Genomic DNA, 12,177 nt, shown 5'->3' on the forward strand with positions numbered 1-12,177 from the left:
CGGCCGCAAACCCCGTCCACACCTCTGGTGGCGGGTCGGTCGTGTTTTAACCATTGGTAAACGGGAAGGAGGCGTGTACCGCTGGGGCCGTGGACACTGCCATAGGCCCCGGGGTTCTGCGGCGACGCACCCCACATCCAACCCCCTGCGCGCTCCTAACGCCTTTCCCCTCCATTTCTATTGACCGAGGAGGCCTCAGTTGGGGCTGGGGGTCCCGTGCGGCTCCCTCCCCACCGATCTCTCAGCGGTTCAGTCGCAGGCTCTGCGCTTGGCTGTAGGCAGGCCTCAGTCAGGCACTCCCGCGGCGCAGGGCCGGGCCTGTGTGCGCCTACTCTGGGGGCCTTGGCTGGCGGAGCCCGGGCCGGGGCGGGCGAGGAGACGTGGCGGTGTTGGGTTCGCTCGTGCGCGGCAGCCGCCCCCAGGCGTCCCGCCCCAGGAGCCCCTGACAGGCCGGGGGTAGGGAGACGTGTGCGAGCGCGAGCGGCCCTGCCTCGCTCGTCCGCCCCTCCCCGCCCCGGGCTGGGTGGTGATGTCGTTATGCGGAGGCTCCGGCCCCGCCGCTGCCCCTCGGCCCCGCGCTGCCCAGATGTCCCGGAGACCCGAGCTGCTGTGCGGAGCTGCGATCGTGCTGGGCTGCGCCCTCCTGGTCACCCTCAAAGTCACCTGCAGGTAACCGGGCCCGTGAGCTTGCGGGCCGTGGGCTTCTGGACACTGGCGTGCACTCCGGGGGCGCTGTGGGCTCCCCTGGGCGCTGGCAGGCACCCCCAGGAGCCTTGCTGGGAGAATATGGGGGTGTTGAGGGCTCCCTGGGCACTGGCACGCACCCCGGGGAACCTCTCCAGGAGAAAATGGGGGGTGCTGAGGACTCCTGTGGTCACATGCACCCTACGGGGCCTTAGTATGCAGAGTTGGGAGGCCCAGAGCTGTTCTCAGGGCACTGACCTATACCTCGAGGCCTTAAATGGAATATATTGGGATTTCTAAGCTTCCCCATTAGTAGTGGTGTGCACCCAAAGGTACCTAATGGTAGGCCTGGTCATCCCTCAGATCTTGCAGTGGAAGGACATTAGTGTCAACCGTGCTAGGACATTGACAGGCACCAAGGATTCCCTAATGCAGGGGTTCTCAAACATTTTCATAGCATGCAGCGTTCATTGTATCTTAATAAAGAATTGTGTTAGGAACATTCTGCCATAAAGGGGATACCAAGCAGCTGCTTCTCTCCTCTGTACACCAACCTGGCTGCTTTAATGTCATTCTTCTGCTATCCACAGGGACTGAAAGCATTCATTTAATCAAAATGAGTTTTAATAGCTCTGTCCCATAGGAACTGCTCTCTGAGAATAGATCAATAATCCTTGTGGTCCAGTATCCCATCTTTGACAATGACCAGTACCCCACGTTTCAGAGGAAGGTGTAAAAGCCCCCATGATGTACCATATTATGCAATACTATGGAGAGAAAGTTCAGTCCAAACCTGATTAGAGCTAAGTTTGTTTAACTACTTTTGACATGTAATGGAGATTTAGATGCAATTAGTTTTGCTTCATGTTTGATCTTTGTGGTAACATATGTTCCTTATGTGTGTGCATGTAGCTTTCATCTTGCTGTGTTTGGTTAAAATTTTGTTTGGAAACTCAAAATGCAATCTCAGAACTTGCTTTGTTTTTTATTTTTTTTATGCTCTATAAATATATTTAGAAGTTTTGATCTTTCCTAGTATATCTATTTAAATATATAAACTAATGGCAGGAAGGTAATTCTATTATGCTGTTACCAGAGAAAGACAGTGCAAAAAAGTGTTCAAATAATGTAAATGTGACTTCCATTAAAAAAATTACTTGCGTTTAAATTGGTACATGGGAAAGTTGCTGCCTTTACAGCACCAGAAACTGTAGTGTTCTATATGGAGAACAGCACAGACAGTGGCATTGTAGAGTATTCCTTACATCTCTCGCAACGTACTTAAATTTGACCTGGAGGTCTCAACCTGGACCTCTAATATTGAGATAGTAGTTCTTCCATGTCTGTTTACTCTCTTGTTTCTTTTCTAAGAAGTTGCCAGCTGGTACTAACTGTGATCATGGTTTTTATGATGAAGACGTTCAGATCAATAGACAGTGGACTGAGACTTCTAACTTCTTTTTTTACTCATAGGACAACAAACAGTCAGATGGTGACTACTTTTGCTTACTGTCTCTGAGGGTTAAAATTGCATGGGGGTAGTATATTTCATGCCCACCACTGTTACCTGTCTCAGTTTTTTAAAAAATTCCCCTATTGGTAGGGCCCTATCAAATTCACAGCCTTGAAAAACGCGTCATGGACTGTGAAATCTGGTCTCCCACCATGAAATCTGGTCTTTTGTGTGCTTTTACCCTATATGATACAGATTTCATGGGGGAGACCAGCGTTTCTCAAATTGGGGGTTCTGACTCAAAAGGGAGTTGCAGGGCGGTTACAAGGTTATTTTAGGGGGGCTGCCCTTACTTCTGCACTGCCTTCAGAGCTGGGTGACTGGAGAGTGATGACTGGTGGCTGGGTACTTAGCTCTGAAGGTGGTACCCCACCTCCAGCAGTACAGAAGTAAGGGTGACAATACCATACTATGCCACTTTTACTACTTCGTTGCTGCCTTCAGAGCTGGTGGCCGGAGAGTGGCGGCTGGTGGCTGGGTACTTAGCTCTGAAAGCTGAGCCGCACCAGCAGCAGCGCAGAAGTAAGGTTGGCAATAACATATCATGCCATCCTTACTTCTGTGTTACTGCTGGTGGTGGCGCTGCCTTCGCAGCTGGACGGCCAGAGAGTGGCGGCTGCTGACTGAGGGCCCAGCTCTGGAGGCAGCAGTGTCGCAGTAAGGGTGGCAATACCACACCATGGCATCCTTACTTCTGTGCTACTGCTGGTGGTGGCGCTGCCTTCAGAGCTGGGCGGCCGGAGAGTGGCGGTTGGTTACTGAGGGCTCAGTTCTGTAGCCAGCAGTGCAGAATTTAGGGTGGCAGTACCATACCATGCCATTCTTGCTTCTGTACTTCTGCTGGTGGTTGCTCTGCCTTCAGAGCTGGGCTCCTGGCCAGCAGCTGCCACTCTCCAGCTGCCCAGCTCTGAAGGCAGTGCCACCACCAGCAGCACTGCAGAAGTAAGGGAAGCAGTACCACAACCCCTTCCCCCGCACAATAACTTTGTGGGCCCCCCCCCCCCCCACAACTCCTTTTTGGGTCAGGACCCCTGGAATTACAACACTGTGAAATTTCAGATTTAAATAGCTGAAATCATGACAGTTATGATTTTTAAATTCCTATGATCATGAAATTGACCAAAATGGATCATGAATTTGGTAGGGCCCTACCTATAGGACAATTTCTCAAGGAAGGGTGCACAGATGCCTCTTCTGATGCTTGTCATAGTATAATGGTTCTCAACCTTGGGGGGGTCATGGTCTCAAGATAGGTCTCAAAGCTACTTTCTGGAGCTACAGGTTGTAAACATTTTTTCACAGAACTTAAACTTTCAATTCAAAATAAAAATATTTGTAGCTCTCTGGCTGCAGAGAAAACCATTGTAAATAGCTGTAGAATTTAAATTTACTGTATAGGAAGCTGGCAGTGACACCTATATTTAAATTGTTTATCACCTTTCTTGCGACCTTTACCTTCTGAGAAGCTTTCAGACCTCCATTGTTTGCAGCAGACCTTTGATGTTCACCGGGCAGATAGCCCTGTGCATACAGAAGTGCCATTTTTGTCCTTTGAAATTCTGTTAAGCTTTTGTTGAGATATAAACTATTAAAAATAACTGTTTATTTTATCTCGCCAGCTGAGGAAGACTTCGGCAGCATGCCAAAACAATAACTAAAAGCAATTATTCTAAGCCTGGCCACCATTACACTGTTCTGAAAACATCTGGGAACGTCTGGAGCTGCTGTAGCAGGGTAAAGAGAGAGAATGAGCTGGGCTTTCCTCTCCCTCTCACAACCTTAGCCCGATACATAGCTCATGTTCCCCTGGTTGGGGCACTACAAATAGCAGGAACCCTCCTACCTCCTCCAGGAGTAGGGTAGAAAGAGAGAGCCGAGTTGGCTCCCTCCAACCATCCCTGGACCCAGCATGTGGCTGGGGATGCCACATGGCACAGCTGTTTCCCCCACAACTGTTGGTGTGAAAGGTGGAGGGAGGAGACCTCAGCTAGGCTCCCCTGGAATCAGCACCTGGACACAGCAGTCTATCCCCTTCTGCTGCTGCCAGCTAGAGTACCTAGTCCTGAAGCTCAAGGGGTAGCAATCTGTGCTGCAGCACTGCAGGCACACCTTTCAAATCCTCTTGCTGATGCATGGTGGGGAGATTGTCACAATTGCACATAACCTTGTTTTTACTTTTATTCATTTTAAAAAATACCCAAGTGCCCCAAACCTAGGAAATCGCAAATGGAAAAACTACATTAATAGAATGTTACCGAGGATGCAAAATCAAGCATTCAAAAGTTAGGCAATGTCAGATTTTTGGTTGTCTGTGCAATCTTGAATCTGTTCCCTTGTGTTGAAGTTTTATGGTACAGTCTTTAATTATATCTTCACATGCTATTTTTGCCACAGGACCTTGTTTCGGTCAGTGCAGCTGTTGGGTGCACAAGGGTGAATTAAAGTTGCACAGACAAGTATAAATCTGGTATTTCCTAATCTTTGAGTGCTTGACTGTGCAATTTAAATAATCTTCTTTTAATGTATTTTTGTATATATGGAATATATACTTGCTTTAGAGAGTATGCAAGTCATGAGATGTTCAGTACTAATGTAGAAATTGTACTTTAAAATATATCGTACAACAACTATTTATACTGAATATGAATGCCAACTTTGGTCATATATGGCAAACAAAGATTAAAAATGTGTTTAAACATTGTGCTTGTTTTTGGACTGAAACAGGACAAAGGATTCTTGGATATGGGGTTGTTGGAGGAAAAAAAGTGGGTGGTTTTGCCATAGTGTTTCCAGCAGCATAGTTCTGATCAGTACAACTCTGCTATGGAGGTGTTAACTGCAAAAGTAGAAGTACCAGCATGGTCCTCCAATGCTGCTGCAGTGGTCATTTGGAAGTTAGGAGAAAGGCAGGGTAAAAAAGAGAGTGACAGTGGTGTCAACCTTTACATATGATTTTAAAAAAAAATTCTTCAGTGTCTAGAGATGAGGGCCACATTGTGCTAGGCACTGTACAACATATACTACTCTGAAGAGTTTAAAGTCCAAGTTTAGCCTTGACCCTGGAAACACTTGTGTGCTTAACTTTACTGCCATGAGTAGTTCTGTTTAACTCAATGGGAGTACACATGGCAGTAAAGTTAAGCATGCGCGTGTTTGCAGGATTAAAGTCTTAAGTGTAAGACTATAGATATTAGGTGGATAAAACAGACCTTTAAACAAAAAGTTTAAACTGATTTTTATGGGCTGGTGTTTGCATAACAGTTCATCTAACGTTCTTCCGTATACCTCATGCTTATTATAAATGTATAATCTCGGGTTGTTCAGGTCCAACCATTCACTTACCCCCTCACATTGGTACTAGCATTTATTGTTATCCTTTTGATACTGAAGTGATTGTGGATCCTGGCTCTCCTTTTCCCTCTAGTAGTTTGGAAATGGTTAAAATTGAGAGCAAATAGAAGTTACTTTGCTATGTATTCAGAAGCCCATGAGGAGTTAAGTTAGAGAAAATCAATATAAAAGCTGCCAGACCATAACTTCCTTCATTGATTTTTTTTTTTTTTTTAAATTTACTCGCTCTCCCCCACCCTCAGTTGGAGGCTGGCCAAATATTATTCCTTTGTTAGTTAAATTTTAAATTGTCTCACAGTTTAAAACCTTTCCTGCACCCCATTTGAAGAGAGCAATCTTATCAGTTAATATGTTTCATAGTAAAGACATCATCTATTTAGATTCTTATATGTGGCCATTAATCTGAATTTTGTAAAGTTCTTGTTTAGAATTCCAAAAACTTTCTTTTAAATAAAAACGTAGGATTCCCATAACTTTAAAATATTTACTGAGGATTATTACTAAATATTAAACTCCAGTAGTGTGTTCAATACTATACAAATGAGTGAAGAGGCACAGTCCTGCCCAGAAAATTTAGGATCTGTTTCATAAAAGCAGGCAGAACCATTCATACACTTTTGACAAATTAAAGTGAGTGTAGTGCTAAAAAAACTTGACATTTTGCAGAGTAATTGTGATCATGAAAAGGGCTTTTTTATGCCTGAGTTAGTGTGTTGAGTGCAAAATAATTTTATTCCAGGGTTACTAAAATTGTGGCCTGGAGAAACAAAGAACAGGTAGGCTTAATTACTAATAGTTGTTTTTCATCAAGATATTAGATGTGCATCCCACCTCAGGCTCTTACTATAGCTTAGGGCAGGGGTGGGCAAACTATGGCCTGGGGGCTGCATCCGACCCTCCAGACGTTTTAATCTGGCTCTCAAGCTCCCACCGGGGAGTGGGGTTTGGGGCTTGCCCTACTCTGGCTCTCCAGCCAGGGAGCGGGGTAGGAGGCTTGCCCCATTCTGCCTGGCTCCCAGAAGCAGTGGCATGTCCCCCCTTCTGGCTTCTATGTGAAGGGGCAGCCAGGGGGCTCTACATGCTGCCTCTGCCCCAAGCACCACCTGCGCAGCTCCCATTGGCCAGGAACCATGGCCAATGGGAGCTGCAGGGGTGGCGCCTGCGGACAGGGCAGCGTGCAGAGCTGCCTGGCCGTGCCTTCATGTAGGAGCCGGAGGGGGGACATGCTGTTGCTTCTGGGAGCTGCTTGAGGTAAGCGCCGTGCAGAGCCTGCTACCCTTGACCCACTCCTGCGCCCCAACCCCCTGCCCCAGCCTTGTACCCCCTCTTGCCATCCGAACCCCTCGGTCCCAGACTGGCGCACCCTCTTGAACCCCAAACCCCTCATCCCCAGCCCCACCCCAGAGCCTGCACCCCCAGCTGGTGCCCTCACCCCCTCCCACACCCCAACCCCCAATTTCGTGAGTATTCATGGCCCGCCATACAATTTCCATACTCCGATGTGGCCCTCAGGCCAAAAAGTTTGCCCACCGCTGGATTAGGGGATACCATGACTTAGGCAAGAAAGGCAACTTTACAGGCCAGATTCTGATCTCATTTATACTAGTGTAAATCTGTAGTAACTCAGTACATTTATTTTGTATTTAAGCCAATGTAAAAGATAGAGAATCTGACCCTGAGAATTCTTAGAGTATAGTAAGAACCTAGGCCACAATCCTGCAAATACTTACAAATGTGCTTCACTGTACGACCGTGAGCAGTCTGGGTACGCACAGTAGTAAAGCTGAGCACATGCAGTTTTTGCAGGATCAGAGCGCTATATATGAGAGTTTCTGGACAGTAGTTTTTAATGCTATTTATTCTATCAGAAAAACAACAACCTAAAACAGTGTGTTCAGTTCCACTGCTATCTCTTTTGTTATGTCTTTCTTGTGGACAGTTTCCAATAAGAGATTGCATCTTCTACCTGAGTGAGATCTGCTTCCTGTAAGGAACATTCTTCTCTAGGAAAGCTAAAGCAGAAGTTAATATACCCCCAAAATAAGAGGAGGACCATGAGTATTTATCACAAATAATCCTGACAGAGTGTTGATGGAAAAGACAGATTGTTTAAAGGTGAATCCTGTTTGATTTAGTTGATCTGTGATAAAACAGTTTATGAATAGACAATGGTAAATACTATGAAATTCAGTAACTGAGAGGAGAGCTTTTGTTCAGTCATTTAAAATAAGACACTTTAATAGTATTTGCTTAAAATCTCAATTTAAAATCTCTTTTAAACCCTCACTTCATTTAATCAGTGATCTGCGACAGGTAGTTAATTAAAATTGAGGATGGATCCTCAGTTATAAATCAGCATAGCTCTATTGAAGTCAGTAGAACTATGCTGATTTACATCAACTGAAGACCCAGTCCAGAGATCTTAAATTAAAAGGTTTAGCTTGGTCAGCAATACCAAGAATATGGTGTTCAGATATTCAAAGTTTAACAGAAGAAGCTATTAATAAACGTCAAGATCCAACAATATGTCAATACTGAAGTAAAAATCAATTTCAGTAATAAAGTTAACCTAAGCCTTGTCAGTGTTTATGCAAGACTACATGTATCAACTGAAACTTTAGGGTTGGTGATGGAATCTTGCAGGGTTTAAGATTTCTTCCTGGCTTTTGGGTTCTTGCTGTTCCTTCCTGTGGGTTGCAGGTACTGCTGCTTTTGCTCTGAGCATCTCTCATTCTGTAATGCTTTTCTCTCTCTTTCTTCACCGTGTGTGTTTAGTCCTCTGGTGTGGACTTAGTTTCTCTGTTGTAAATTGCAAGAGATGTGAAGGCAATTTTTAACCACTTTCTCAAAGTTAACACATATCTTAAGCGATTTTGTTCATCACTTCTTTACTGGTTTATCGCCTTATGAGCTGGACTCAGTCGCTTCTTTGGTTCATACCTACGTAATAGGATTCATCAGTTCATGTCAACATTTGTAATGCTGTCTTGATTAAAAATGGCTTTTAAGATCTCTTTGAATACCTAACATTTGTCTTCAGTCCATTTTCTAAATGTCAGTTTAGTTCCAAAAAGATTTGGGTACTTGAAGGCTTTTTTGAATGAGTATAAGCATGTAGGGATAGAATCAGAGCTGGTTTAAATCAGCATTGCTCTACTGAGTTATTAGTCTACTATTAAAATAGTCTCTCCAAAATGTATCTTCTTATATGAAACCATCCTTCAGGACCGTTTTTGCATCTTCCTAAGTATGGTGAGTTAGTTGCATTAGAACAGCAATTAATTCCCCAGTTAATATAAATATCTGTGCATTCAAGCAGCTTCCTAAGTTTTCAATAACAAAAGCTCTAAGCAGATGTAACATAACATTTTTGGTACTGTGCTTTTAGCTAGAGTATGTCATTTTCTACTTTATAATTCCTTAACTGTTTTAATGAGGAATGCTTGTTTTTAGAAATGAAAAACTTGCAATCAAAAGAATAACTTACAAATCATCAAGGACAACACAAAGTAGTATAAGTATTAAGGGATAAATAGAAAAGGTTTTCCGCTTTAGTTAAAGGTATGAGCTGACAGTGAACTCTAGCGTGTTTTTTCTTATCTTTAAGATTCTGCTTGTGTGTTTCTTTTTTTAATTCTTATAAAAGTAAGGTTTGGTAAATTAATCATTGCTCAATATAAACTTTATTCTAGAATAAATCCCAAATAAGAGAAAGTGTAATCTAAATTTTAAATAGAGATTTGTCAATATAAGAGGAAGGGATGAGATTAGATTGCTTGGTTGTTTGCTTGAGAGAACAGTTTGCTATGTATTTTTACTCCATTTAAAATGGTATTTTGGGTCAAACCCCGTTCTCTTTAAGAAAGTGAATTTGTCTTGGTAGCTGTTATTTTCTTTAAATAAGATTTATGCCCAGACAGTGGCGTGTTGACAGTACCTTCACATTTAAAACGAGACGTGTCTGTTTTGCCCTGTATGAATTTTGGCCTCTTTAATGATTAGTTCTGAGTTTGCAATGAAATAAGCTATAGCAAACATTTCACAAAATACAAAGTTATAATAAGTAAAACATATTAATTACTCCTTCAGAATACAATATAGAAGAAAGAAATACTGAACATTTAGAAGACCAGCTAAATGTAATATTTTTACAGACATAGCTGTTATTTTACATCACAAAACTTTGACTAGTGTCTGTTCTCTTATCACCTAAGGTACAAGAGTTAAAACAGGAGGAGGCCAGGGAAGAATGCCAAATAAACCTCTTATGCTGGTTATTTCTCATGCTAAAGAGAGATGCTATTCCTCCTTTGAGAATTTAAGGGTTTGTGTGTATTAGGATTCATTTTGTGCTACATTGGTTTCATGATTTGATTATTGATTGTGTTCATGCAATAATTTGTTTCTCAGTCTCTTTTTGTTAAATTATTAATATCAGTTTATACTGTTGTCAATTCCTTGATTAATTCATCTGTTCTCCATGATAACCTCAATTTGATTATTGCATTGTTTAGTGTCTTAGGGAAGTGTAGCAAATTTATTAGCTTTATATTTGCTTGTTTAGTTTCTCAAAAAATACATAAAAAGTACACTAAACTTTCTCTCAAGTGGCTGTGAGGTCCAAACAACCTATAAAGATGAGGCCCACTGACCCACTCCTGAATTAAACCCCATTACCACTACAACATAACACACAAGAATATGTCTGATAGTGTTTATTTCTTAAAGCCTATGTTTTATGACGTGTCATAGGACTAACCCAGATAATATAAATTTTTGTCATTTGCATCAATTTTGAAGATTTTTGTCATTCCATAACCTTTGCTAGGCTTCAGTAAACAAGTGTTTTGGAATGTTTACATATTTTTTTGCTGCTGCATTATGTTGTCTAAGTACTTTCTTTTTCTTTCCCTTAGCCGAGCAAAAGATGTAACAATGGCAGCGAAGGTTCCAGTTAATTTCTTCTCCTCAAGATCCCCAGTCCTTGATCTTTTTCGGGGGCAACTGGACTACGCAGATTACATTCGCCAAGATTCTGAAGTTGTACTGTATTTTTTCTATGCCCCATGGTGTGGACAGTCCATTGCAGCAAGGGAAGAAATTGAACAAGTGGCAAGCAGATTGGCAGACCAGGTAATTCCAGTAAAGATGTTGATTAAAAAATGGCTTCGTTGGCCTTCATTCATTTCCAAACTCTGCCTTTCTCTGAGCATCCCATGGGAAGTCAGTGGGACCTAGATGCTTATGTTTAGCCTGTCCTCTTAATTTTTAAATTAAATTCAGAAAACCCCTGGTCCCCATTCTCTCACATATGTGTTATTCCCACTTCTAGGAGGGGAACTGTGTGAATTTCAACTAATACAATTTTCTCATAATTCTTGAAAGGGGACCGGGGGTTGCCTTTGTGCAGAAGCGGCAGCTCCTAACCTCCCAAACACTTGAATCCTATGGGATCCAGAGTTCCCTCTGTCTTTACACTGCTACTCAGCTTCTGGACACTTCATGCGTACAGCTGTCCTAAAACTCCTATCAGTGGGTTTCATGCCACAGCATAGGAAATAAGTGCAAATTACTGCAGACTTAGGGCTTTGTCTACACTAGCACTTTTTTTTGGCAAAACTTTTGTTGGTTGGATATGAAAAAAAACACCCCACTGACCGACATAAGTTTCACCAACAAAAGCGCTGGTGTGGATAGTGTTATGTTGGCAGGAGACACTCTCTTGCAGACATAGCTACCGCCACTTGTTGGGGGTGGTTTAATTATGTCGGCATAGATCGACTACACAGAAGAGCTTACAGTGGCACAGCTGAAGCGGTACAGCTGTGCTGCTGTAAGGTCTGTAGTGTAGAACTGGTAATGGGCTTAGGTTCTCCTTAATTTGGGGGGGAAGGGTGAGAGCGTGCTCTGGACTTTTTCTGAAGGGTTTTAATAATCTGCATGTGACTGAAACAGTCTCCCAAGTGCATATTTTTCTAGAGGCAACCTCTGTGCCTTCAAGATGGTGGAGAGAGAGTGTGGTTCTTTTATCCCCTAGAGAAGTCACGAAGGAGGTTTCATTATGAGGAAGGGATTTTGGACATATGTTTAATCTTTCAGTATACTAAGCCTGGAAAATTTGAGATCCAAGAGGTGAATTTTTCCTGAAATGAATATCATATGAAAAGAAAGAGGTGGTTTAAAATGGAAACATTGTTTAACCTTAACTATAGTGAACAGAAACAGGTAAACATGATGAGGGCCTGGTCAGCTTGACTGAAAACCAACCAGTGATTGTGTTGGTTATATGCATAACACCTTTTAATACATACTAACGTCTTCTTCCATATGCTTCCCTTCCAGTTGAGTGCTGTTTCTTCTACTTTTTTTAAAGTTTAATTATTACTTTTCTACTCTGCTCAGAATGGTCTAGAAATAAGTCACCATTTCTAAGTTTACTTAAATATCAATACCTAAAATCCAGTTCCATCTTGCTTTGGATCATTCCCTTTCTGTCTTTCCAAACAACAAGAAATAGTTGATTCTTTTTTTTTTTTAAAGAGTATATTTCACCTTTTTGGAAACTTCAGTTGGTACTCCTCTGAATCTTTGAACAATACGGTGCTTATTTGGTTCATTGCTGAGCTCTT

The 12,177-nt window shown here is 42.6% G+C and overlaps 1 protein-coding gene across 3 annotated transcripts in view; it reads left to right on the forward strand.

Annotated features, from left to right (window-relative positions):
• The first annotated feature begins 442 nt into the window (after positions 1–442).
• TXNDC11 (thioredoxin domain containing 11) overlaps positions 443–12,177 on the forward strand; it is a 98,779-nt gene continuing 87,044 nt past the window's right edge. For 2 of the 3 annotated variants that reach the window (XM_074965444.1, XM_074965443.1), the window contains exons 1-2: positions 443–669; positions 10,465–10,681. In XM_074965444.1, coding sequence (XP_074821545.1) covers positions 530–669; positions 10,465–10,681 — 357 coding nt within the window. In that variant the 5' untranslated portion in view covers positions 443–529. Of the gene's footprint in view, positions 670–10,464; positions 10,682–12,177 lie in introns of those variants that run through there. The other variant, XM_074965445.1, reaches the window with a different exon arrangement.

Source organism: Natator depressus, chromosome 10, assembly GCF_965152275.1.
Source record: "Natator depressus isolate rNatDep1 chromosome 10, rNatDep2.hap1, whole genome shotgun sequence".
NCBI lineage: Eukaryota > Metazoa > Chordata > Testudines > Cheloniidae > Natator > Natator depressus.